Raw genomic sequence first — 26,366 nt, forward strand, 5'->3', positions numbered from 1 at the left:
TCAGCTCCCTGTGGAGGTTCGGGCCCTCCCAAATTTGTTACCATTCCGGAGGGCCTGTAAGACGGAGCTGTTCCACTGGGCCTATGGCTGAGACAAACAGACATCCTTATCATCTAAACCGCCCCCCCCCCCTGCACTGATTGCTTAAAGCAGATATAGCTGAGATTTTTGAACATCTAGGTTGGGACAAGTATGCCTAATTGATCTGTCCACACTATCCACGCTGCCTTAATTAATGTGAGCTGTGGCTTAATTGTTTTAATTTTAAACTGTTTAAACTATTTTAATTGATTTATTATGTTGGAAGCTGCCCTGAGCTCGCTATGGGAAAGGGCAGCCTATAAATCTGCAGAAATAAATAAATAAATAAATGTCAAGCTGCATGTCAAGCCAGGTGCAAGATAGTCCCTAGAGAGGTTTCCCAAGTCCCCTCCACAGGGCTGAGAGATTACATAAGTGTTACAAACAGTACCATGCAAGCCAAAGCAAAAGCTTCCCTCCTCCCAATTACACAGGGCAGCATAACCCAAGCAGGAAAAGAATGGGGCGGGGGGGGGGGGGAGTTCATGGCAAGGGATCTTGAAAAATGGCCTTGCTGAAATGATTTTGTTGAACTAACCCACTACCTTTTTTATTAATATTTTATTAAGTGTGCATATATCAACATATTTATACATCTCATATTAATACACTTCATTTTTTGCTTATTGTCTTCTACCAATCAAATTGAATACTAACAACAGATAAATAAACTCCTTCCTCTTTATCTTATTTCCTTTCTTTACCTGATCTCACCCAATCCCCATACCACTTATCCTAATTCTTATTTTAATCATAATCATATTCTTTCTTTTTGTTTCCAAAACTTCTTTCCTTCTTTCACGGCCTTCCATCTTTACACACTTAATTTTTTTTAAAACTTTAACTATCTTCTCTCGTGCCTGCATTGGCCCACTACCTTAAGGGTATGTCATCTGTTTTATACATGATGGGGGGATATATAGGAGGAGAGGTGTTCCCTCTAAGCTGAGTTAGCGTGAGCTTGCTCACAGATTTTTAGCCTCCAGTTCACAGTTTTGTCTTAGCTCAGGAAGGAAGACCCCCGAGCACAATAATTTATACAGTAGCTCACAACTTTAATGCCAGTAGCTCACAACTTTAATACCAGTAGCTCACAAAGTAGAATTTTTGCTCACAAGACTCTGAAGCTTAGAGGGAACATTGAGGAAGAAGAGATGAAATTTGATACCACTGTCTGCAGAATTTAAGCTCATTTTTAGAATGCTATATTATTTTTACTATATGAATTAATTGTAACTCTGTATATTTATTGATTGCTGTTACCCACTCTGAGCCCTCTGAAGGAAGGACAGGTTATAAATAAATAATAATAATAAATAATATATTTTAAAAAGGTCAGGGAGCTGCTGTCATGACACTCCTTTTACCTGGTATGGCCCTCAATGAGTCACTTATAAAAGCAACCTGACATTCATGTACATCTTGGAGTGAAGCACATTTGTAAATTTACTTGTTGCCATCCCTGTCTTGCCGTAAACAACTAAGAAGCATTTAATCTATGCAGCCATCACAGTAATAAAAGGAAAGAATACAGTGGCCTAGGAGTTTTAAAGTGGTATCTATAGCCAACAAAAATTTCATGAATAATGTTGGTGGGGGAGGAATTAACATTACTACAGACCTGCAACTGCTTAGGGGTGGCCAAACTTGCTTAATGTAAGAGCCAAATAGGATAAATGTCAGATGTTTGAGAGTCGCAAAACATGAACAAATATTTCACACACATCTTTATTAATACTTTCTTAGCACAGAAAGATATAATACATATGTGTGCACTTTACAACACAACTATGCTAGAAGGAGACTTTTTAAAAAACAAAAGCCGGGAATAACAGGCCCCATAAGACCAGTATAGGGGAAAGGTTAGGGGTTTTTTTGCACTAGTGGGAGAAGTAAGCACAAATGTGCTATATAAATCACTACTATTTGCATCATTATGCACCTCTCTTTGCCTTGACACCTAGGTTAGTAAATACAGCTCCTACAAGAGCTATGAAACTAAGAGAGAACCCTGTGCCTCTTTAAGTCAGTCCCTCCTTCTAGCGGCTCCCTTGGGTCTTGTGCTCTCTTTCCCTGCTCTAGGTCTCCAGGTGACCTCTGTGGTGGAGGAGAAGAGCGTGCAAGCCTGCCTACTTCATTCTCTTTCCCCACTTCATACATAGCAGAAATAATCACCTGCCTGTGGGTCAGTGCTCAGAGGCTGACTGAGGTCTCAATGCTTAGCATGCTTACTTGAGAGTAAGCCTGCATTAAGTTCCTCCTTGGCTTCCAGGAGTCGCACGATATGTGTGAAAGACCTCCTGAGCTGCTGTTTGGTCATTCTGTCCTGCACCAATGGCACATACCTTGTTACATAGTAATGTTGTAAAAGATTCATTGAGCATGATTAGACCCTCCCCCAAATTGTGCCTTTGCAGTTTATTGAAGAAAGATCTTATTCCTCGTTCCATTTTGGCAGCAGACTCCACTGTTCCATGATACCTCCAGACTGGCAGCCTGTATTGGTATAATTAACGAGAGCAGTCTTGTGTTAATAGGTAATAATGTGCTAAGCTGGCAGATTTTGCAAGATGAAGAGAAAAGAATAAACACAAAATTTCTGAATCATACTAGCATTTAACAAATTTCTGTGTAAAATGGGGGGAAAGGGAAGGCAGATAGCCTCTTTTCCTCTAAGAGGATCAGTGATTCCATTTCTTGGGTTCATAGTACAGAAGGTAAAGAAGAATTCGAATCTGAATAAACTGATCAAAAAGGTTCAAATACCTGATCAAAGTCTTCCCACCAGTAGTAAGGGAACTGTCATATTGGACAGCAGACGCTTCTGTTCAGTATTCTATTAACAATGGCAAAGCCAGCTATTTCAAGAAGACTAAGGTGTATAGACCCTGCCTTTCTTATTAATATTAAGCTTTCTGGTAGTCAAAGGCTTTCTAGTTTATAGCCATCTGTTTCTACATGTATCATTTACTATTGCCAATTCTTGCTTTGGAAATTTCTGGAGATTTGAGAGCAGTGCCTCAGGACGGAAGGTAGTTTAGCATTCTACTGTTTCTCCTATACTCTATAGTGTACCATAGAGTCTGTCTTCTGAAGCTGCCATTTCTTCCAGAGTCTGGGAATCAGCTCTAATTCTGGGAGAACTTCAAGCACTATGTAGATCAGAGGTGTCAAACATGCAGTTCGAGGGCCAAATCAGGGCTCCTATCAGGCCCCCAAGCAACTGGCTGTCATCTGCTTCCTTCTCCCTGTATCTTGCTTCCTTCTGCCTAACAGCTTGCTTAGCAAGGCTTGCTCAATTGCACAGGAGCTACAGAGCAAAACCTCTGTTTTCTCCATTGCCTGAGCCTCCTCCCTTGGGGAGGAAGGGGGGGAGAGCTCTTTCAATCACACAGCAGAGCTACTGAGCCAAGCCTCTCTTCCTTCTATATTTCGGATGGCATATAACATCTAATGGGAGAGGGCCGTCACCACATCTGGATCCATAGCGCTTTTATTACTAACTGCCTAGGATCTGTGTGCATGAGAAAGAAAATATTACATGATCTGCCTGAAGTAGCACCATTGCCATTTATCTGATTGTTTTGTTGTTTTATTGTTTTAATATTGTTTTTGTTTACTGACTACTTTATGCTGTTAGCCGCCTTGAGTCTGTACAGAATGGGCGGGATATAAATATAACGTAAATAAATTTTAAAAAATCTCTGCTACCTAATCTTTAACAGGTACACACACGGCCCGGCCCGACATGGCCCAGCCAAACAAGGTCTCATTTATGTCAGATCTGGCCCTCATAACAAACAAGTTCGACACCCCTGATGTAGATGACCCTAGTGTCTCTGGAAGTTCCTCTTTTAACCATTGGTTGTATATACATTTCAGAGTTCTAGCTCTGGCAGTGTGCACACTGCTGTACAGGAAATGAAAGAAGCAGTGATTTATCAGTAGTAGCATTAGTTGTGTATATTTTGCTACTATTGTACAGCTGATGGTTGCACAATGAAATATTCTGCCATGTGCCACAGTAGTTATTACAGTAGTTATTATAGCTACTAATTGTGGTTTTAACTGTATTATGTAAATGTTTTTAAATTGAATCTATGTAAATTACAATGTTGTAAGCCGCCCTGAGACACTTCGGTGAGAAGGGCGGGATATAAGTTCAAATATAAATAAATAAATAAATAAACAAAGAACATGTCAAGAGAGATGTTTAATCACTATTAATTGTTTCAACTAGTGCTAATTACTGTCTCCATTTAGTATAATTAAATTCTTATATTTTTAATATTTAGCAAGAGCTTTATGTAGTAAACTTGTAATGACAGTGCTCACAATGAGGCCCAAACAAGATGATATGCATCGGGTAGTATTACCCCAGCAGTCTTTTAAAAGCAGAAAAAGCAGCTTCAAGAGGTAGACTGGGGCAGGATGGATAATCAACCCTTTGTACTTTTTCTATGTTAACACATCTACTTTTTGTACTTTTTCTCCAGTTCATATCACATACAAATAAACAGTGAAATCACCCCCCCCCCCAAACAGACAGTCACAAAGGGTTTCAAATGTGTGGTGTCTGCAACTCCAAATAGATGCTCAGAACTGCACAAAGGGAAAGTGGCATAAGATGTACAATTTGAAACCGAGAAGCAATGGGTAGGGAAAAGTTACCTATCCCCACCTCTGTTCCTCAAATCCCCTCAAAGTTTTTCTTTTACAAAAATACACTAGAATTGTTACACATTTTACATATAATCATTTCAGTAGCATCTTATATTCTTGAAGCCTCGCCCACAGGGAGCTATTGGGCTGAGTGTTGTCCAGTTATGCCACAAACTTTCTCATCTCTTTCTTACCTCAATAGGTCAGTATCTGGAAGCCCCTGTCGTTGTTTTGAAAGCTGACTTCCCACTTCCTGGTGGGCTGATGTGATGTTTGGACTGACACATACTGTGTATTCCAGGAATGCCACGCTAATGCCAGGGATACTCTCAAGGCAAAAATGTTTGTTCCTCTCTACTGAGAGAGAGATGGGAATATCTGAGGCAATCATAATTGTCACCCCTTTAAAGATAACAAAAGAGAAATGCAACAGTTGAAAGAGTGTTTCTCTTTGTTAGACATTTGACACAAACCATTCCAATTACAATTCCTGATTTACAGTCTGAAAAATTAGGAGGAGGCATAAGCATATGGGTGTTTCTCAAGTAGCTATTTTGTTACAATGTTTTAAATTATAACTATATGTATATGGCTCATCTAATGACCATAATAATAAATATCTATCATCCAAAGTCAGACTCCTCTTTGGGTCATCCTAATTATTTTAGAGAGCAACAAGCTATTAACAGTTAAGCAGATATCTCAGATGAGGCTCAAAGCAGAAATTGGCTCTCTTTTTTCAAAATCACATAAGCCTTGGACACTAGACATATGAACATATGAAGCTGCCTTATACTGAATCAGACCTTTGGTCCATCAAAGTCAGTATTGTCTTCTCAGACTGCCAGTGGCTCTCCAGGGTCTCAAGCTGAGGTTTTTCACACCTATTTGCCTGTTCCACGTGCAGGGCAGGAGAGACAGGCACAAATTAGAAGTCTCAATGTGTGGATGAGACGATGGTGTAAGGAGGAAGGGTTTAAATTTGTTAGGCACTGGGATGCTTTCTGGAACAAGCGGGAGCTGTACAAAAGAGACGGTCTCCACTTGTCCCCGGATGGAACCAGGCTGCTGCCGCTTAAAATCAAAAAGGTGGCAGAGCAGTTTTTAAACTAAATCTTGGGGAAAGCCGACAGGAGATGAAATGTCTCTGGTTCGGGAGGACTCATCTCAAAGAGATGAAGGGTTAGCTGCTATTTTTCTACTGGGTAACGGACCAGAGTTGTCCACTGTGAAAGTGACAAACAATATGGACTGTCTGCCAGAGTCTCGAGGCAGCAGGAGGAAAGTGGCGGGCCTAGCTCGCCTGGGAAATTATAGATGTTTGTATGCAAATGCTAGAAGTGTTTGAAGTAAAACTGGTGAATTGGAATGTTTAGTGTTGGGAGAAAACATAGACATTGTGGGAATTTCAGAAACTTGGTGGAATGAGGAGAATCAATGGGACACGGTGATTCCTAGATATAAGCTATATCGGAAGGATAGGGAGGGAAGGGTTGGAGGCGGGGTGGCTCTGTATGTCAGAGAGGATATACGGTCCAGTAAGACTGAGATCAGAGAATTAGATTCACTTTTAGAAATGCTTTGGGTTGAAATAGAGGGCTCAAAAGGAAATTTAACTATGGGAGTTTGTTATCGCCCACCAAATCAAAAGAGAGAGGACGATTATAATATGATGGAAGGCTTAAAGATAGCAGCTAAACGTAAAAACTGTGTCGTAATAGGTGATTTTAACTACCCGCAGATTGATTGGGTCAATATGTGTTCTGGTCGAGAGAAAGAGATTGAGTTTCTTGATGCTCTCAATGACTGTGCTATGGAGCAGATGGTCTCAGAACCTACCAGGGGTGGGGCGATCCTGGATTTGGTCCTAAGTAATGCCCAAGACTTGGTGAGAGATGTAAAAGTGATTGCGCCACTTGGGAGCAGTGACCATAATGTTATTGATTTCACCGTTTGTATAAATAGGGAGTTGTCCAAAAAGACCGCCACAACCACGTTTAACTTTAAAAGGGGTAAATACACTGAGATGAGGAGGTGTGGAGAAACGCCATCTGAGAGTGTTGGTGCTTCATCCAAAAAGGCAGGGATCAGTAAATCCATTCAGCAGGCTTTGTAGCCTTCCCCTGACTCCCCCCCCTCCCTTCCAGAGCCAAACCAACAACGCTAGGGGGAAAGTCTCCTAGAGAAGCAGGAAGTGCTGTTGTTCTTGCCATGTGCTAGGCAGGAAGAGTTTCTCAGTTGGAAGCCAGCGCTCGAGCGAGCATGTGGTGAGCAATGGAGGCTCCTGCCGGGGAGGCCCCCCAGGCAGGCAGACTAAGTAAGTAATTCAAAAAGGGCAGGGCATGTTTAGATCAGGGCCAACCGGATGCGTTTATAATCAACTTTTCTTTGTTATGCTGTTTGCTGTGCTTTGCTGTGCGGTGCTAACTTTTTAAAGGCAACTGTTTTTGGTTTGTTTTTCTTCCCCTATCCTTTTCCCTTTTAAATAAATGTTTTTTCTGTTTAAAATGCTGGCAGTCAAACTCTGTACCACATAGATCCCCGACCGCTTAGACCACGCTGTTTTTATAAAGGGGGCCCCGGGGAAGGGGGAAGGCATGCAGGTGGATAAGGTGCCAATCCTCCAGGGGTGCCCCAAAGAAGCGCTGAGGTCTCTGTGAAACCCAAGTGCAGGGTGGCAGAGGACCTTGAGGCCTAGCCTCACAGCTGGAGAGGGGGATTGGGAGTCCTGTTCCTCTCAATCTGAACCCCGGGACTGAGCAGGTGGTGGCAGCGAGCCCAAGGGGCAGGAGGAGAGATAGCTCCCTCCAGGAGTTGGCGACTCCATAGGGAGCTGACGGGACCGGGTCTGAAGGCAGAATCGGGCCGGCTCCAGTCTCTTGGCGGCAGCGGTGGGATAAGAACAAACAGAGAACTTGATTGGCCAGGCATTTTTGTTTTTTGATACGTGCAAGCACCCAGAGAAAGCAACAGCGGTTTTGTTTTATTTTCGGGTCAACTGGAGTAGGGAAAGTTTAGTTAGTTGGGATGGAGCGTGCTAAGAAACTGGAAATCCTGAAGATGACAAAGCCACAGCTCCAGGAAGAGTGTGCAAAGCTCGAGCTGGAGTGTGACAACCTGACTGTAGCAGATATGCAAGTCCTCCTGTTGGAGTGTCATCAGCAGGCAGGGGCACCTGCAGAAGGGCACCCCACCCAGTCAGACGCAACCTTGCGGCTACAGATGGAACTGGAGAGAATGCGTATCGAGGCGGACCGAGACCGCAGACGGGAGGAAGCTGAAGTCCGCAGACAGGAGGAACGAGAGAGAGAGGAACGACAAGCAGAGAGGGATGCAGTCCGCAGACGGGAGGAAAGAGAGAGAGAGGAACGACAAGCAGAGAGGGATGCGATCCGCAGACAGGAAGAAGCAGAGATCCGCCGGCAGGAGGAAAGAGAGAAAGCTGAGATCCGCAGACGGGAACAGGAAGAACAACGTCGCCATGAGCTTGAGGTGCTACGTCTGAAAGGTGAACAAAGCAAGAAGGTCAAAGTCACCCCCAAAGACTTTGCAGTGTACAAAGAGGGAGAAGACCCCTCCATATACCTCTCCAACTTTGAGAAGGCAGCCAAACAGTGGGGGATTGCAGAGGAAGAGTATATGTCTTACCTCTGTAGCATCCTGACTGGAGAGCTTTCAGCCATCTATCACAGCATGCCTATGGAAGATGAGGGGATAACTTTTGCAGCCTATAAAGCAACTGTATTTAAAAGGTTTAAGCTGGGGCCAGACCACTTCCGAAAGCAGTTCAGGGGTTTAGCCCCACAGGAATGTAAATCCTATTCTGAATTTGGGGTAAAACTGGGTGATCTGGGGAAGAGATGGGTAGAGGAAGAAAAAGCCCAGGATTTTAAGGCTTTGTTTCAGTTGTTAATTTTAGACCAGTTCTACTTCAAAATTCCCAAAGAGTTGAAATGCCTGGTAAAAGACAGGAAACCTAAAACCATTACAGAGGCCTCAGAACTGGCAGACGAGCTGGTGCAGAACCGAGAGGGGTTGGATTGGATCCCTTCCCAGTTGGGAAGGGGACAAAAGGGGTCCCCAATGGGTGGGAAGGAACACCCGGCACCCAAAAGGGAAGGGAAACCTGCCCAAGAAGAGGGTAGGAAGTCCCCTGATTTGACTAATCAGGATCGGCCCCAGATTCGAACGTGTTACAGCTGTGGCCGGCCTGGGCACCTAAGGTCGGCCTGCCCAGAGCTGCAAGCTGAAACCCCCAGACCCACCACAAAAGCACCAGTCACTCCAAAGGTGAAGGAGGAGTATGTGGCCGTGGTAAGCCATGAATGTCTTTTCACCAGAGTGGAGCCTGCAGAGGCCTGGAGTGATTTTGTTGAACCCATAAGGCTTAAGGACCGGTTGGTTTTGGGATATGCTGACACTGGTTCTTCAGTCACCCTTGTGAGGGCAGATCTGGTGTCAGAAGCTGACATTGTCCCTGATATGGCATTCAGAATCAAGGGGGTTCTGGGACCACCCGCCACGATTCCTGTGGCCCGGATGCCAGTGGAATGGCGAGGATCAGCAGGTCTTATGGAGGTTGGGGTAATGAAGGAACAGACAGTTCCAGTGCTATTGGGTCGGGATTTGTTGGTGGGCCAGTACTCTATCAATGCTGTAACCCACAGCCAAACCCTCAGGGGAAGGTGGGGGGAGGAAGGCAATGTTAGGGAAGCCACCTCACCACCAACCAGGGAGGGGGAGGTAGCCCAGGTTACTGAGGACGAAGAGAGGGCAGTCACCCAGGAGGGGGAGGGCCAGCCTATCTCAAGCCCTGGAGTAGGGTGTTCCCAAGGGGAAGAGGGGTGTAGCTTTCCCCAAGTGCAGCAGGAGGCTGTGGATGTTCCTAGCGAGGAAGGGAACCTGTCTAGCATAGAGGATGTGCAAGCTGAAGAGACCAAGGTGGAGAGTGGAGATTTCACAGGAGGTTCTGAGAGCAGCAAGGCTAATGTGGGCTCAGAGGAGCACATAGCTGAAGGCTTGGGGGAACGGGAGCGGTTCCAGAAGGGGGTCCGGAGCGGCCTTAGGTTGGAACCGGTTCACCAAGTAGCTGTGGATCAGGAAGTGGGATCGTCCGAGACGCTCTCAAAACAGGTCGTCTTGAAGCAGGGCAGACAGGAGTCCTGGGAAGCTGTGGGACCTTCCAGGCAAGAGGGGGGTCAGTTTGGTAGTGCTGAAAAACCAACCGAGGGGACTGAGAACCCAAGCCAAACCCTCAGGGGAAGGTGGGGGGAGGAAGGCAACTTTAGGGAAGCCACCTCACCACCAACCAGGGAGGGGGAGGACCAGCCTGTCTCAAGCCCTGCAGGAGGGTGTGCCCAATGGGAAGAGGGGTGCCAATTTCCGCAAGGGCAGCAGGATGCTGTGGAGTCTTCCAGGCAGGAAGGAGCTCAGTTGGCTGACACTGAAAAACCAACTGAGGGGGCGGAGAACCCAGATCAAACTTTGGCTGAGTGTCCTGGAAACAGTGGGACTAGGGGTGGCTTGAAGGAACAGATGGTAGGAAGTCTGGGGGAGCCAGAAATGTTCCTGTCTGAGGTTCAAAGTGACCCGAGGCTGGAACCACTGTGTGAGTTGGCAAGGGACCAGGAAGTGGAGTTCTCAGAAGTTGAGACAGGGGATAGGGTGATGGTTTCCCTGCCACTTCATACTGGTGAACGGAAAGTGGAATGGGAGGGACCCCATATGATTGTGGATGATCTAGACGATGCTACCTGTGTGGGGGCTATGGAGAGGACAGGAAAGGCAGCTCAAGTGGTGCAGGTGAATATACCACAGCCATTCTCTGAGAGGTCCATGGGGTTGCATATAGGTAGGAAGGAAGGAGACAAAAAGAAGCTGGGACAGCAATTGTTTGGAGCCCCAGAGGTGGTTTTCCGGGAGGTCAGAGTGGACAGAGGGAATATTCCACCAATGAGGGATAAAGAAGAAGCAACTGTGTGGGAACTGGGCAGTTGCCAACCCCATATGTGGGGCCAGGGATTTCCTCCTGTGATGGGCCACTCACCCCAGCAACAGCAGCAACGGAGGGAGAGCACCAAACTCCAGAGGTGGTCCTGGGAGATGGAGGAGTACATCTTAAAGACTGGACATTCCTGCTGCATGCAGCCATGCAACGTTTTGTCCAGAAAGGACATGGGCACCTAGGGTGCGGGACTTTGTGTATTATTGGAGAAATACCTGAATGTTTGTGAAATATTTTGGTTAACGGGTTTCTCCTTGTTTGTTTGGATTCTGCTACGGGGTCACCTCTGTAGGAGGCAACCCCTCCGGCTCAGAATTTAAGGAGGGGGACGTGTGGAGAAACGCCATCTGAGAGTGTTGGTGCTTCATCCAAAAAGGCAGGGATCAGTAAATCCATTCAGCAGGCTTTGTAGCCTTCCCCTGACTCCCCCCCCTCCCTTCCAGAGCCAAACCAACAACGCTAGGGGGAAAGTCTCCTAGAGAAGCAGGAAGTGCTGTTGTTCTTGCCATGTGCTAGGCAGGAAGAGTTTCTCAGTTGGAAGCCAGCGCTCGAGCGAGCATGTGGTGAGCAATGGAGGCTCCTGCCGGGGAGGCCCCCCAGGCAGGCAGACTAAGTAAGTAATTCAAAAAGGGCAGGGCATGTTTAGATCAGGGCCAACCGGATGCGTTTATAATCAACTTTTCTTTGTTATGCTGTTTGCTGTGCTTTGCTGTGCGGTGCTAACTTTTTAAAGGCAACTGTTTTTGGTTTGTTTTTCTTCCCCTATCCTTTTCCCTTTTAAATAAATGTTTTTTCTGTTTAAAATGCTGGCAGTCAAACTCTGTACCACATAGATCCCCGACCGCTTAGACCACGCTGTTTTTATAAAGGGGGCCCCGGGGAAGGGGGAAGGCATGCAGGTGGATAAGGTGCCAATCCTCCAGGGGTGCCCCAAAGAAGCGCTGAGGTCTCTGTGAAACCCAAGTGCAGGGTGGCAGAGGACCTTGAGGCCTAGCCTCACAGCTGGAGAGGGGGATTGGGAGTCCTGTTCCTCTCAATCTGAACCCCGGGACTGAGCAGGTGGTGGCAGCGAGCCCAAGGGGCAGGAGGAGAGATAGCTCCCTCCAGGAGTTGGCGACTCCATAGGGAGCTGACGGGACCGGGTCTGAAGGCAGAATCGGGCCGGTTCCGCCACAGGAGGCATGTGAGGAGGAAACTGAAAGGAAAGGTACATACGGTCAAAACCCTTGGGGAAGCTTGGATGCTATTTAAAACTATAATCCTAGAAGCTCAGATAAAATACATACCACAAGTTAGGAAAGGCACAAACAGGTATAAGAAAAGGCCTGCGTGGTTAACAAACAAAGTAATGGAAGCTGTAAAAGGTAAGAAGGACTCCTTTAAGCGGTGGAAAACCAGTCCAAGTGAGATTAGTAAAAGGGAACACAGGCTGTGGCAAATCAAATGCAAGACTGTGATCAGGCAGGCAAAAAGGGACTATGAGGAGCATATTGCAAAAAACATAAAGACCAACAATAAAACTTTCTTCAAATATATTAGAAGTAGGAAACCAGCCAGGGAGGCAGTGGGGCCCTTGGATGACCATGGGGTAAAAGGATTACTGAAGGAGGATAGGGAAATGGCTGAGAAGCTAAATGAATTTTTTGCCTCCGTCTTCACTGTGGAAGATGAGAACTTTTTGCCCACCCCAGAACCACTAATTTTGGAAGGGGTATTGAAAGACCTGAGTCAGATTGAGGTGACAAAAGAGGAGGTCCTACAACTGATAGACAAATTAAAAACTAATAAGTCACCGGGTCCGGATGGCATACATCCGAGAGTTCTGAAAGAACTCAAAGTTGAACTTGTGGATCTTCTAACAAAAATCTGTAATCTTTCATTGAAATCTGCCTCCATTCCTGAGGACTGGAAGGTAGCAAATGTCACCCCCATCTTTAAAAAAAGCTCCAGAGGAGACCCGGGAAATTACAGGCCAGTCAGTCTGACTTCAATACCGGGAAAGTTGGTAGAAACCATTATCAAGGACAGAATGAGTAGGCATATTGATGAACACGGGTTATTGAGGAAGACTCAGCATGGGTTCTGCAAGGGAAGATCTTGCCTCACTAACCTGTTACATTTCTTTGAGGGGGTGAACAAACATGTGGACAAAGGAGACCCAATAGATGTTGTTTACCTTGACTTCCAGAAAGCTTTTGATAAAGTTCCTCATCAAAGGCTCCTTAGAAAGCTTGAGAGTCATGGAGTAAAAGGACAGGTCCTCTTGTGGATCAAAAACTGGTTGAGTAATAGGAAGCAGAGAGTGAGTATAAGTGGGCAGTCTTCGCAGTGGAGGACGGTAACCAGTGGGGTGCCGCAGGGCTCGGTACTGGGTCCCATGCTCTTTAACTTGTTCATAAATGATTTAGAGTTGGGAGTGAGCAGTGAAGTGGCCAAGTTTGCGGATGACACTAAATTGTTCAGGGTGGTGAGAACCAGAGAGGATTGTGAGGAACTCCAAAGGGATCTGTTGAGGCTGGGTGAGTGGGCGTCAACGTGGCAGATGCGGTTCAATGTGGCCAAGTGCAAAGTAATGCACATTGGGGCCAAGAATCCCAGCTACAAATACAAGTTGATGGGGTGTGAACTGGCAGAGACTGACCAAGAGAGAGATCTTGGGGTCGTGGTAGATAACTCACTGAAAATGTCAAGACAGTGTGCGTTTGCAATAAAAAAGGCCAACGCCATGCTGGGAATTATTAGGAAGGGAATTGAAAACAAATCAGCCAGTATCATAATGCCCCTGTATAAATCGATGGTGCGGTCTCATTTGGAGTACTGTGTGCAGTTCTGGTCGCCGCACCTCAAAAAGGATATTATAGCATTGGAGAAAGTCCAGAGAAGGGCAACTAGAATGATTAAAGGGCTGGAGCACTTTCCCTATGAAGAAAGGTTGAAACGCTTGGGACTGTTTAGCTTGGAGAAACGTCGACTGCGGGGTGACATGATAGAGGTTTACAAGATAATGCATGGGATGGAGAAAGTAGAGAAAGAAGTACTTTTCTCCCTTTCTCACAATACAAGAACTCGTGGGCATTCGATGAAATTGCTGAGCAGACAGGTTAAAATGGATAAAAGGAAGTACTTCTTCACCCAAAGGGTGATTAACATGTGGAATTCACTGCCACAGGAGGTGGTGGCGGCCACAAGTATAGCCACCTTCAAGAAGGGTTTAGATAAAAATATGGAGCACAGGTCCATCAGTGGCTATTAGCCACAGTGTATGTGTGTATATAAAATTTTTTGCCACTGTGTGACACAGAGTGTTGGACTTGATGGGCCGTTGGCCTGATCCAACATGGCTTCTCTTATGTTCTTATGTTCTTATGACCCTTTTTTGGAGTGCCAGGGATTGAACCTGGGACCTTCTGCTTCCCAAGCAGATGCTCTACCACTGAGCCACAGTCCCTCCCCATATAGACATATTAAGAACATAAGAACATAAGAGAAGCCATGTTAGATCAGGCCAATGGCCCATCCAGTCCAACATTCTGTGTCACACAGTGGCCAAATACACACACACACACACACACACACACACACACTGTGGCTAATATTGCTCTTGACTGAGATCACCTAAACATTCTGACTGAAGGAATAATAGGTGTGATCAGGACTTTTCTTGTAGCAGGAACTCCTCTGCATTCCGCCATCATCATACACCATACAATATTTCTTCTGCTTGCTTAGGGGACTAGATCATACACAGTTGCTTCTGCTTGCTTAGGGGTTGGAAGAATTCTCATACCCCTCAGCAAGCAGAAACAACAGGGCACTTTTAGCTCCCAGGATTGAAAGTTAAGCTCAGTTTTACTAATTTTATTGTCTATTAATGTTTTGTGCTATCTAATGTAATTTTTAATTCTTAATGTTTTTATTCATTGTATTTTATTGCTTTGTATTGTTGTAAACCACCCTGAGAGCTTTAGTTATGGGTGATATAGAAATTTGATAAATAATAATAATCTGACCGAGGGGAACACATCAGTACTTTATGCAAAGCTACAAAGGTAGAGGGAGCAAGATGAGGAAAAGCCCATGTTATCTCTGAGTAATCCAGTGCTTTTTTATGCCTCTTCCTTGCCATGCATAAGAAAGAAAGAAAGAAAGAAAGAAAGAAAGAAAGAAAGAAAGAAAGAAAGAAAGAAAGAAAGAAAGAAAGAAAGAAAGAAAGAAAGAACTATTCCTCAAAATGAAAAGAAGCCAACAGACATGTGACATCCAAAGCTTGGATTGTTAGGGATGCCAGCCTTTGCATCGAACCTGAGGATTCCACAGAAGTACAGCTGATCTCTAGACTACAGAGATCAGTTCACCTGGAGAAAATGGATGCTTTGGGGGGGTTGGCTCTGTGGCATTGTATCCCACTGAGGTCCCTGTTTTCCCCAGGCTCCATCTCTAAATCTCCAGAAGTTTCCCAATCTAGATCTAGCAGCCCTACCTCCGCAGGTGGCCATGGAGGACCTGGCAACCCTAATTGCACTTAAAACTGTCACTGCATTGTACTATAGACATACAAGAGTCCCGTTTTAGCTCATTCTGCAGAGCAGTAGCCACTGTGTCCAGAGAAAATTAAATTGTTCTGGTTTTCTTCTTAGCCTTTCATTCAATTGGACTATATTCAAATATTGATTGCCATGACTTAGCTACTTAGGGTTTACAGTGTTCGTAAATCAAATGAGAAAAAGGAGCCTTACCAGTTGATCCCAAAAAATATCGTTCTAAGACAGATCCATAGCCAGTGGGGGTTTGGGTAAGGCTGCTGATAATGAATGGTTGAGCCTCCACATTCACATTGTTCAAAGGCCAATGCTGGGCACTGACACTTGCTCCTCCATACCAGGAAATATTTGTCATGGAAAAACAGTCCTGCCAAATGAATACACGAGAGAAAGGAGGATATACTTTTTAGGAATACTTTCATTTTGCACAAATGAGGGCAAGCCTAGCATTGCCAGTTTGTGATAGTAACCAAAGAGCACTCAAAATACAGCAGCTGGATTCTAAACATTATCTTCTGTGTCAGAACCATAACACTGCTTCGTCTCCATAGGTGATAGTAGTAGATAGGGGTACCCTATCATCATCAAGCCGCATACCAAAGTGACAGCTGCCCTCCCACACACACAAAAAATGAATACCGGCTGTTTCCTATGGGGACTGAGGCAACTGTCCCTGATGGGAGGCTAGTGATCCACTCATCCAACGAATGCCAGATGTTTTCTATGGGGGGAAAAGAGGGGATCAGCCTATGCTTTGGGTGTAGCCTGCTTCATATTGTTTGGGGAAACATCCTAAAATCCAACCCTGGTGGCACCACGGAAACTGGGAAAACACAGAAGAGAAAACTCTACCAGACGTGAAATTATAAAGGGTTGCTGAAGGCAGTGGAATTATCCCAGTCTGAACCAGCTAAGCTCTAATCCTTTTTGATTAAGTCACCAAGAGTTGCTAATCTTGCCATTAAAAAAATCAAGTAGGTAGTACAGAACAATAAATTACTTGAGGGATAATCCATCATTTGAAAATAGCCTTTCTAAATGAAAAGCTCTTTTGGTTCTCTGGGGAATCCTAAATGCTACAACATGGATGCCAAAGTCTGTTGGCAGAGTTGAAAGTTCATCTCTGCATGATTTTAGGATGGAATAGGTTGGCTAAGGCAGGGGTGTCAAATTCATTTGGTACAAGGGCCAGATCTGACACAAATGGGACTTTCTGGGGCCAGGCCATGCATATCATAAAATGTAATGCCAGTTAGTCGAGACATGAACTTTATAAAGGATACAAAGAAGCACAACTAAAGATATTATTTTTACTTAAAATATCAATATGCGTCAAACTCTTGTGATGTTTTGTTTAAAATGGAAAGGTGAGGGAATTGTGGGATTTGGCAATCCAATTTTTAAAATAAAACATCAAAAAAAAGCACAAGGATCATAGCAGAAACTAAAAATATAAACCAAAAATATAAAAACATGAAATGGCTGGGCATTGCAAGCTTCTCACCCTGCCCCCATGTCTACTCAGATTGGCAATGTCTCTTCAGTGTAACATCCCCCTCTTGGCTGTGGGTTCCCAGGTTAGAGTACTCACTAGGCACCAGTTCTAAGGTCCATTCAGCAGAGGCATGCTGGCTCAAAGCATCAACCCTTAATTTGCAGGGTCACACAACTCCAGCAAGGAACGTAAGAACATAAGAGAAGCCATGTTGGATCAGGCCAATGGCCCATCCAGTCCAACACTCTGTGTCACACAGTGGCCAAAAAAATTATATATATTATAATTTTGGCTAATAGCTACTGTGGCTAATAGCTACTGATGGACCTCTGCTCCATATTTTTATCTAACCCCCTCTTGAAGCTGGCCATGCTTGTAGCCATCACCACCTCCTGTGGCAATGAATTCCACATGTTAATCACCCTTTGGGTGAAGAAGTACTTCCTTTTATCCGTTTTAACCCGACTGCTCAGCAATTTCATCAACTGCCCACGAGTTCTTGTATTGTGAGAAATGGAGAAAAGTACTTCTTTCTCTACTTTCTCCATCCCATGCATAATCTTGTAAACCTCTATCATGTCACCCCGCAGTTGACGTTTCTCCAAGCCCCAAGTGTTTTAACCTTTCTTCATAGGGAAAGTGTTCCAATGAACAGCTTCTAACTGGCCATATAAACGCTGAAAAGTGAAACTGAGCTCCACTCCATTAAAATGCATTGCAGCATAGACAAAGCTGCAGGGAGAACACGGAATGGATTTTCCATTAAGGCATCTGTGCCCAGATAGACTACTACCAGAGTCAGGGTCGACCCTAGACTATCTGGCACCCTAGGCAAGGCTAACTTCTGCCCCCCCCCCCCAATAACCAATTTTCAAAAACAGGTGAATTGTGGGGAAAATGAAAAGCATGCCACTTTTCGTACTTGGCATCTTAAATAGCTGTGTCTGCCATGGCTAATCCCACAAACACCTATTGGACTAGTAGCGATTTGGGAAGGACAGGCATCTCTGACAATTTTCAGGTCCTGTGGTGCAAAGTAAAAATCCAATAGATTCAGCAGCCTCTCCCTCTCCAAGTTGACGAAAGGGCATCCCTGAGCATGTGCAGAGTACCTCATGGGTGACCATTGCTGCAGCCGGTCCCAACACATTCAGGATTAAGGGGCAGCATTGGGTCACAGTTAGAGGTGACTATTCAATAGAGGGTAGCTCTCTTAGGGCAGTGAGCTATCTGCTGGTTTCTTTTACACATGTATTCAAGGGAGAGGGAAGGCTTGGAATACCTTTCTTCATGAAAGATGGATGAGGGATGGGGGGGTTGGGATCACAGGCAGAGCTCCAGAGCTCCTCTCTTCTCCCCAGCCATGTGCAAAAAAAGTTTTAAAACTCTTAAACACTTTCTCCCAGCTACACAATAGGAGGATTTCTGTCTTGCAAAACTTAAATGACTTTCTCAAGAGTAAATCTTCCTGGGATCCAGTTGCAGCTGCAGCAAGGCTTTTGTCTAATGTTGCATCCCTGAACACCCCCCCCCTTTATTCATTCAGAAGCAACCCCCCCCCCTTGCCTGGCCTCTCAGCTGCTTTAACCCTTGCAGAGCTGCAGACGAAAGAAAGAAGAGGCTTTTCCTGCCCTCCTGTTTCAGAGCAATGCCCAGAAGACCTCGGTGGACTGGACTTCAGCATGGCTGCTGCCATGGCAGGTGGGAGGGCTTGGGACACCTTTCTTTGCCTGGTAACAACTAACAAGCAGTAGCAATCCTACCTACTCGATCTGTTGGCTATGCTATGCAAATCAATGAAGGACCATGAACAACCACCCCCCTCCAGCTTTTAAAGGGCTATCCCGCCCCTTGCAAATTTTTCAGGAGGGGAAGTGTAATGTACTGAGTGATGAGAGGTGTTGAAGGCAACATGCTTCATTAGCGAGTACGTCACAAGGCAAGGCAACATGGGCCAGGTCCCGATTATATACATACCCCAGAGCAACCCTCGGTCTGGCCAGGTCCAATCCTGGCCAGTTAAACTTCCCACCACAGATCTTGATTGGCGGACTTTTCTGAATAAACATATTTAAGATTGGGCTGTAAATTATTATTTTTATTATTAATTCCATTTATATTGTTGTTGTTTTTTCTCAAAGCAGCTCATATAGGATATCTAGGAGGTCTCCCATCCAGATACTGAGGTGCATACCTGCTTAGCTTCAGCACAGTCCCTGTCAGTCCAGTGGTCATTAAATTGACGTAAACCCATCATGATTCAAGCCTTCTTTGGACTATTTTAATATCTACTCATTTATCTTCAGCAAGGACAGTGTTAAAGAGGATATATTTGATCCCAAGAAGATCATTATCTACCACTCTGGGACTAAAACAAGCTATTTGGGAAATAAGGATTAAAATTTGGAACTAACTACAACTTTCTAAAGTTAAGAAAAAGGGAAGGGGGTAATTTTGGGACTATTACGATCTAAGAAGCCAAGTTAAAAGTAAAAAAAAAAAAACCACTTATGTTTGGAATACTTGTGGTTTCTACAAAAAACCCCATCGTCACAGAGTTGCTGCACTGGAAGACCTCACAGGAAGTGGCGTAAACATGGCGAGAATACCTGATCATAGAGAACAGGACTTCGTGGCAAGAAAAGCAGGAAGTAAAACAGGAAGAAAAGCAGGAGGGAGCCATTGAAAGAAGGTAAGTCTTCAACTTCCTGGATCCCTCTAGGACTAATTAACCATAAAAAAACTTCAACGGCCATTAGAGAAAGGTCAAAAATTGAAAAAATTTTAAGGAAGAATGGGACTTTAAAACTTGGTGGAGCCGGCAGATATTGTTATAATAAGGTGAAACACATTGGACTATATAATTAGAATTAATTTTGGTGGGCCCAAAGAGAAAAGGAAAAAAAGTTTTAAAAAGGAGCCAGGAAAAATCGCAGACACCATTTTGAATAAATTGAAACTTTTAAAATTAATATCTGGAGCTAGGAAGCTCCTATAACGGCAATTTTGGGCTCATTGGAAAGGGCGTGTTTCAAGCTATCAGAATCTGTGTTTCAATTTTGATTTGAAGAGACCAACATTGGAACCTATATTTATAATGGGAGGACAGTAATGTCTGAACATAAGGGGGGAGTGAAGCTTTGTCCGAGGGCCAGGTCTTTGGAAGAGATAAAGATGGCCAAAGTAAATGAACAACTTGAAGCCATGGAGGCCAGATTGGTCAAAGTGCTGAAAGAATTAATAACTGAAAATATTAAAGAATTAAGACATTAAATCAAGTGCAGAAGCAGTGAAGACAGAAATTAAAAAAGAAATTGAGGATCTCCGAAAAGACTCACAAGCAACATTAAATAAAGTGCATATAGTTGAAAATAAAGTAAAAGATCAAGATTCCATGATTACTAAGTTGTAGGAGAAAGTAGTTCTACAAGACTGTAAGATAATGGAGAACCAGGTACGTCTGAGAGGAGTTCCTGAAAATGAGGAATTTGAGTTGAAGACATATATAATAGGAATAATTGCTGAATTTTTGGAGATGGCGCCTGACCAATCTAGCTATTCCTATGACTATATATATAGGGTCAATTCAATGAATGCCCCCCCCCCCCAAAAAAAGCTACCAAGAGATGTGGCAGTAAGATTTGTATCAAGAGACATGGTTGGAAAACTTCTAAGTAAACAATTCGAAAAAGCAATGGAGGTAGAAGGAAGCAGAGTAAGAATTATGAAAGAGTGGCCAAGAAAGGTCATAAATGACAGAAGATTGTACAAGAAACTAACTGATAAACTACGAGACAAAGGTTTGAGATACAGATGGCTATTACCAGAAGGTCTAAGCTTTGAATTGGAAGGAAAGAGGATTGCAATTAACAATGTCCAAGACGAGAGGAGATTTTTTGAGGAACATAGGGACTTTGGGGATACAGAATAAGTGAAGAATCATTATGGATTACAAATTATTATTTTGGAATGTAAATGGACTAAATTCACCACAAAAAAGAAAGGCTACATTTCATTGGATTAAAAAGCAAAAATGTAATATAATTTGTTTACAAGAAGTGCATATCAAACAAATGGATTACAAATTTTTATGGAACAAGCAATTGGGTACAGAATTTTTTTCATTGGCTAAAGAAAAAAAAAGGGGAGTGATTTTTTACATAAAACAAGAACTTAACCCAAAACTGGTTTTTAAAGATGATAATGGAAGATATGTAGCAGTGGCAGTGTCATTAAATGACAAAAAGACATTGTTAGTGGGATTGTATGCCTCAAATGGGGCAAAGGACTCTTTAAAGAAATTATACAGCAATTGGACCAAGTGGTATATGAACAAATAATGGTGATGGGAGATTTTAATGGAACAGTTAAAATATTTTAGACAGATCTAGAAAAAGAAACAAAGAAAAGAAATTACCAAAGTCTTTTTTTGACTTAGTGAATCAAAAAAGTTTGGAAGACATTTGGAGGAAATTTAATCCTAAGGAGCATGATTACACCTTTTTTTCAGCAAGACATAATTCTTTCTCAAGGATTGATATGTTATGGGCTACAAAAGATCTTGGACTTATGATGAAAAAAATAGAAATTCTTCCTAAAGTGGGGGCAGAACATAACCCAATAATGTGGTCGGCAAAGTATGCCAAAAAGACTAGGAGGTGGAGGATAAGTGAAGATTTACTACAGAAAGTAGATATAGTGGTATCTCTAGAAAAAGAAACTAAAGCTTTCTTCCAAATAAATGAAAAAGAGGACATACAATTTCAAATGGTGTGGGATGTGTATAAAGCTGTAATAAGAGGCATTTTAATTACATTGAATAATAAAGACAAAAGAGCAAAAGAGAAACAAATGTTGGATATCCAAAAAGAGATTGCTAACAAGGAAAAGGAACTTAGAAAGTGACCAAGGAAAAAGAAAATTATAAGGGAGATTACAATATTACAGAACCAGCTAAGACATCTGCTAAATAAAGAAATAGAATGGAATCTTAAAAGATTGCAACAGAAATCTTTTGAAGGAGCAAATAAACCTACAAAATACCTGGCTTGGCAAATGAAAAAAAAGAGAGTAAATTTATTAACAAAATTGTATCAGATGGCAAAAATATTGTGGACCAGGCAGGAATTAAAAGGGAATTTTATAAATATTATGCTAAGTTGTTCCAATGTCAAAAGGTGGAGCAGAGTAAAATAAATGTTTATTTACAGAAAATACAAGTAAATCCCTTAACAGAAAACATGCAAAAGGTATTAAATGAACCAATTGGAAAAATAGAAGTTGAAGCAGCAATAAACTCAATGAAGCTGGGAAAAGCACTGGGTCCAGATGGCTTTACAGCAAAATTTTACAAAGTCCTTGCAGAGTACCAAAACTGCAAAAAACTGATGAATATAATAAGAACTGATGGGAAAGTGCCAAATACATGGAAGGAAGCAGTAATTTCATTGATACCGAAAGAAGATAGAGATGCCACGAATGTAAAAAACTACAGACCAATTTCATTACTCAATAATGACTATAAAATATATGCTAGGATACTAGCAAAAAGACTCAAACAGCATTTGAATAATTTCATTAAAGATGAGCAAGCAGGATTTCTTCTCAGGAGACAAATTAGAGACAATATTAGAACAGTTATAGATGTTGTTGAATATTATGAGAAGCACCCTGAAAAAGAAGTGGCATTATTCTTTGCTGATGCAGAGAAGGCCTTTGATAATGTGAATTGGGATTTTGTTTGCAGTGATGGAGAAATTGGGACTAGGGGAAAATTTTATAAGAATGGTCAAGGCGATATATACTGAACAACAAGCAAGACTTTGTATAAATGCAGATTTGATGGAAAAAATGATAATCAGCAAAGGTACGAAACAAGGTTGCCCTTTATCTCCAATGATATTTATAATGACTTTAGAGATTTTGCTCATGCAAATAAGAGAAAATAAGGAGATAGAGGGATTGAAATTGGAAGGTATTTCTTATAAATACAGAGCATTTGCTGATGATGTAAGGTTTATCAATGAAAATCCTATTTGTGTAATACCATTGCTGCTTCATAAGATACAAGAATATATAGAGTTGGCAGGTTTTTATATAAACAAAGAAAAATCGAAAATTTTATGAAAAATATGACAAAGAATCAACAGGAAGAATTACAACGTGTAGCTGAGTGTGGAGTTGTTCCAAAAGTAAAGTATCTGGGTGTGGAAATTACTATGAAAAATATAGATTTGTATAAAAACAACTACGAGAAGCTTTGGTGCAAGATTGATGGAGATTTGTTAAAATGGAATAAATTGAACTTGTCTTTACGGGGCAGAATTTCTGCAATCAAAATGAATGTTCTACCAAGAATTATGTTTTTATTTCAGACAATTCCAATTGTGAAGGATTACAAACAATTTAGTAAATGGCAAAAGAAGATCTCAGAATTTGTGTGGGCTGGGAAAAAACCAAGAAATAAAATGAAAATTTTGACTGATGGAAAAGAAAGGGGAGGTTTCCAATTGCCTGATTTCGTGTAAAAACAATTTTTATTATTCTACAACATATTATATCACTATTTCATTTACTTCTCTCAAATAAAAGTCAATATGTTGCATCACATTTTCCACCTCCCCTCCTCCCTTTCAAGACTTCCCCAGTGTTACTTACAATATAAAAGCAATAAAGGTAATTTAACATTTTAAGAAAAACTATTTAAAAAGAAAAAAGGAACTTATACTTCTTTATGGTTATTACCTCATTCGATTAATGATCCAATATATTACTAAATTAAGTCATATTATCTATCTTATTATAATCTTTTAAGAAAGAACAAAATATTTTCTCATACTCTCATTTTAACTATCATTCTTTTCCCAGTAAATTAAAAATAGCTAATAACTTATCCATTATCAAATATCACCAAGTGTCCTTTCACTCTGCAATTGCCTGATTTAAAGCTATACCACGATGCAGTGTGCTTGGTGTGGATTAAAGAATGGATGACGTTATTAAACAGAAAACTACTGACACTTGAAGGTCAAGGAAATATTTTTGGTTGGCATGCTTATATGTATTATGGGAAAAATAATATGGACGGGTTTTTTCACATCATTATATAAAAAGAAACTTGTTGAATACATGGTTAAAATACAAAAGATATGGGGATGAGAGAAAACGGCTCTGGATTGTGCCAACGGAAGTAATAAAGTTATTTTCAGATATCTCTGAAGTGAAGTGGTTGTCATATAAACAATTGTTAAAGATGCATGATGAGAAAGTTGAACTAAAATCGGTAGAAGAATTGGACTATAAATATAATTGGTTTCAAATGCAACAAATTAAGAGCTTGGTGGAACAGGACATTAAAAATGAAAGTATAAGACAAGAACAAACAATTGGAAAGAATGCTGTTTGGTGGTAATGACAAATTGAAATCAAGAATTTATAAACTGTTATTGAAATGGTCTACGGAAGATGAAATAGTTAAATCTCAAATGATAAAATGGGCAATTAATATAAACAAAGAAATACAAATGGAGTCATGGGAACACTTGTGGAAGAACTCTATGAAGATATCTACATGTTATAACATTAAAGAGAACTGCTTTAAAATGCTATATAGATGGTATATGACACCTAAGAAATTGGCAAAAATGAGTAATCAGATGTCAGACAGATGTTGGAAATGTAAAAAGCATTAAGGTTCTTTTTACCACACGTGGTGGACATGTGAAAAGGCAAGACAATATTGGCAAATGATTCAGAAAGAAATATCAAAGATTTTAGGTTATGATGTTAAGAAATCTCCAGACGTATTTTTGTTGGGATTACAAATGGAAAGTTTTCCGAAATCAGATAGAACTATTGTGCGGTATCCACTTTCAGCTGCAAGGATATTATATGCACAGCTATGGAAGCAAGATAAAAAACTAGAAAAATGGGACTGGATTTTAAAAGTTATGTCTTGGAGTGAAATGGACAAACTTACAAGAATCTTAAAGGACTATGGTATGGAGAAGTTTAAGATGGATTGGGAGAAATTTCAAATATATGTTGAAAAACATTGGAAAGTAAAGGGACACTTAGTGATGTTTGAAAACATTTGAATGGTTATAAAGAAAAGAAGAAATGGTTTTTCTTTTGGTTTTTGGTTTTTTACTGGATTAATAGTATCTTTTTCTTTTGATAAAGGTTAAGAGATTAGAGTATAAGGTTTTTTAAGAGTTATTGTATTTTAGCAATTTAAGTAAACACCAGCGGGAGTCAAAAAAAGGGGGATGGAAGGGGTGAAAAGTAATGTATTGGTATTATTCTTGCATAAGTGCTTTCTTTGATGGTTTTTCTTTATATAAATATTATTACAATACATTGCAATAATAAAAGTGATTTTTACAAAAAAAAAAGGCATTTTCGTCTCCTAAGTAGCAGGATCAACAAAGGGTTTACCTCCCACATGATTGCACAATCACTAGAGAATCGCTTGAGGCCATTTATGTGAAAGCCCAGAAACATTTCAAAGGGGATTTGGGAATGTTTGAAGATATAAGCATTAGCAGTTATTCATCTCCTTTGCCTAGTAAAGCTTGTCAGCTCCTAGTCCCATTTCTGTGATGACTGTCACACAATTGAACAAAAGTAAAAGTGAGGATAGAGAGAAGGATTTAGTCTCAAAGGGCTAATTTCAGGTTTCCTTTTTCTAATAGCTAAAATGAGTTACTGAAACATACTATTGGTCTGAAGCAGCAGAACATTATATTTGAGGAAGTGTGCATGCAAACGAAAGCTCAGTTGGTCTTAAACAGGGCTGGTGCATCTGAGTAGCCCAGGTAGGCACCTGTCTAGGGCGCCACCTGGCCATGGGAGTGGGGCAGCCCTGCCATGCATGCCTTGGAGTGCCCATGCCACCCCACCATTCTCGGGAAGGTGAAAGCAGCAGGGCAGTGTGGGCCGTGGCGGTGCATGCACTCCTCAGGGCTGAGTGGAGGCTCCTGGGAGGCTCTGCAGAGGGCATTGCATATGCACCACGCATCCACTCTTGCCTTCTCCGGGTCTGTGCTTGGAAGCACAGACCCGGGGAAGGCAAGAGTGACTGGGCAGTGTGTGCGCTCCCTGGAACTTGTCTTTCCCAGGGAAGCCAGGCTTCATGAAGGGCACACACTGCCTAGCTGCTTTTGCCTTTCCCGGGTCTGTGCTTCCAAAGCACAGACCCAGGGAAGGCCAGAGTGGTGGGCCAACGCATGGTGCACTTGGAGGCACCTCCCTTGCCATGCCTCCCGCACCGCCTCACCCTGGCACCGGGCCTGGTCTTAAAGGTGCCACTGGACTCAAACTTTGTTCTGAAAAAATACTATATACTACTGGACTCAATCAGTGATTGATTTCTAATACAAAAATACTACCTTCTTTTCTAAGGCGTCAGATGGAAACACTGGAACTCTCTGAGCTTGTGTTGCTTACATATAAAGATCAACAGTGGAACACCATCAAAGGAATGCAGAGGCTGAACATACAAGAGTCTTTCAAAGCATACCACAGAGCCAATACAAATTGCTATGTGGATGCCCTGAGGGCAGGCCTCATTTTGGATAGGTGC

At 42.4% G+C, this 26,366-nt stretch overlaps 1 protein-coding gene across 2 annotated transcripts in view; it reads right to left on the reverse strand.

Annotated features, from left to right (window-relative positions):
- Positions 1 to 26,366, reverse strand: part of LOC132590039 (SITS-binding protein-like) — a 61,388-nt gene that overhangs the window by 31,094 nt on the left and 3,928 nt on the right. Inside the window, exons 2-4 of one of the 2 annotated variants that reach the window (XM_060262874.1) lie at positions 15,484 to 15,655; positions 4,938 to 5,097; positions 2,427 to 2,577 (exon numbers count right to left, since the gene is read on the reverse strand). In XM_060262874.1, coding sequence (XP_060118857.1) covers positions 2,427 to 2,577; positions 4,938 to 5,097; positions 15,484 to 15,655 — 483 coding nt within the window. Of the gene's footprint in view, positions 1 to 2,426; positions 2,578 to 4,937; positions 5,146 to 15,483; positions 15,656 to 26,366 lie in introns of both variants that reach the window. The other variant, XM_060262873.1, reaches the window with a different exon arrangement.

This window comes from Heteronotia binoei, chromosome 21 (genome assembly GCF_032191835.1).
Source record: "Heteronotia binoei isolate CCM8104 ecotype False Entrance Well chromosome 21, APGP_CSIRO_Hbin_v1, whole genome shotgun sequence".
Taxonomy (NCBI): Eukaryota; Metazoa; Chordata; class Lepidosauria; order Squamata; family Gekkonidae; genus Heteronotia; species Heteronotia binoei.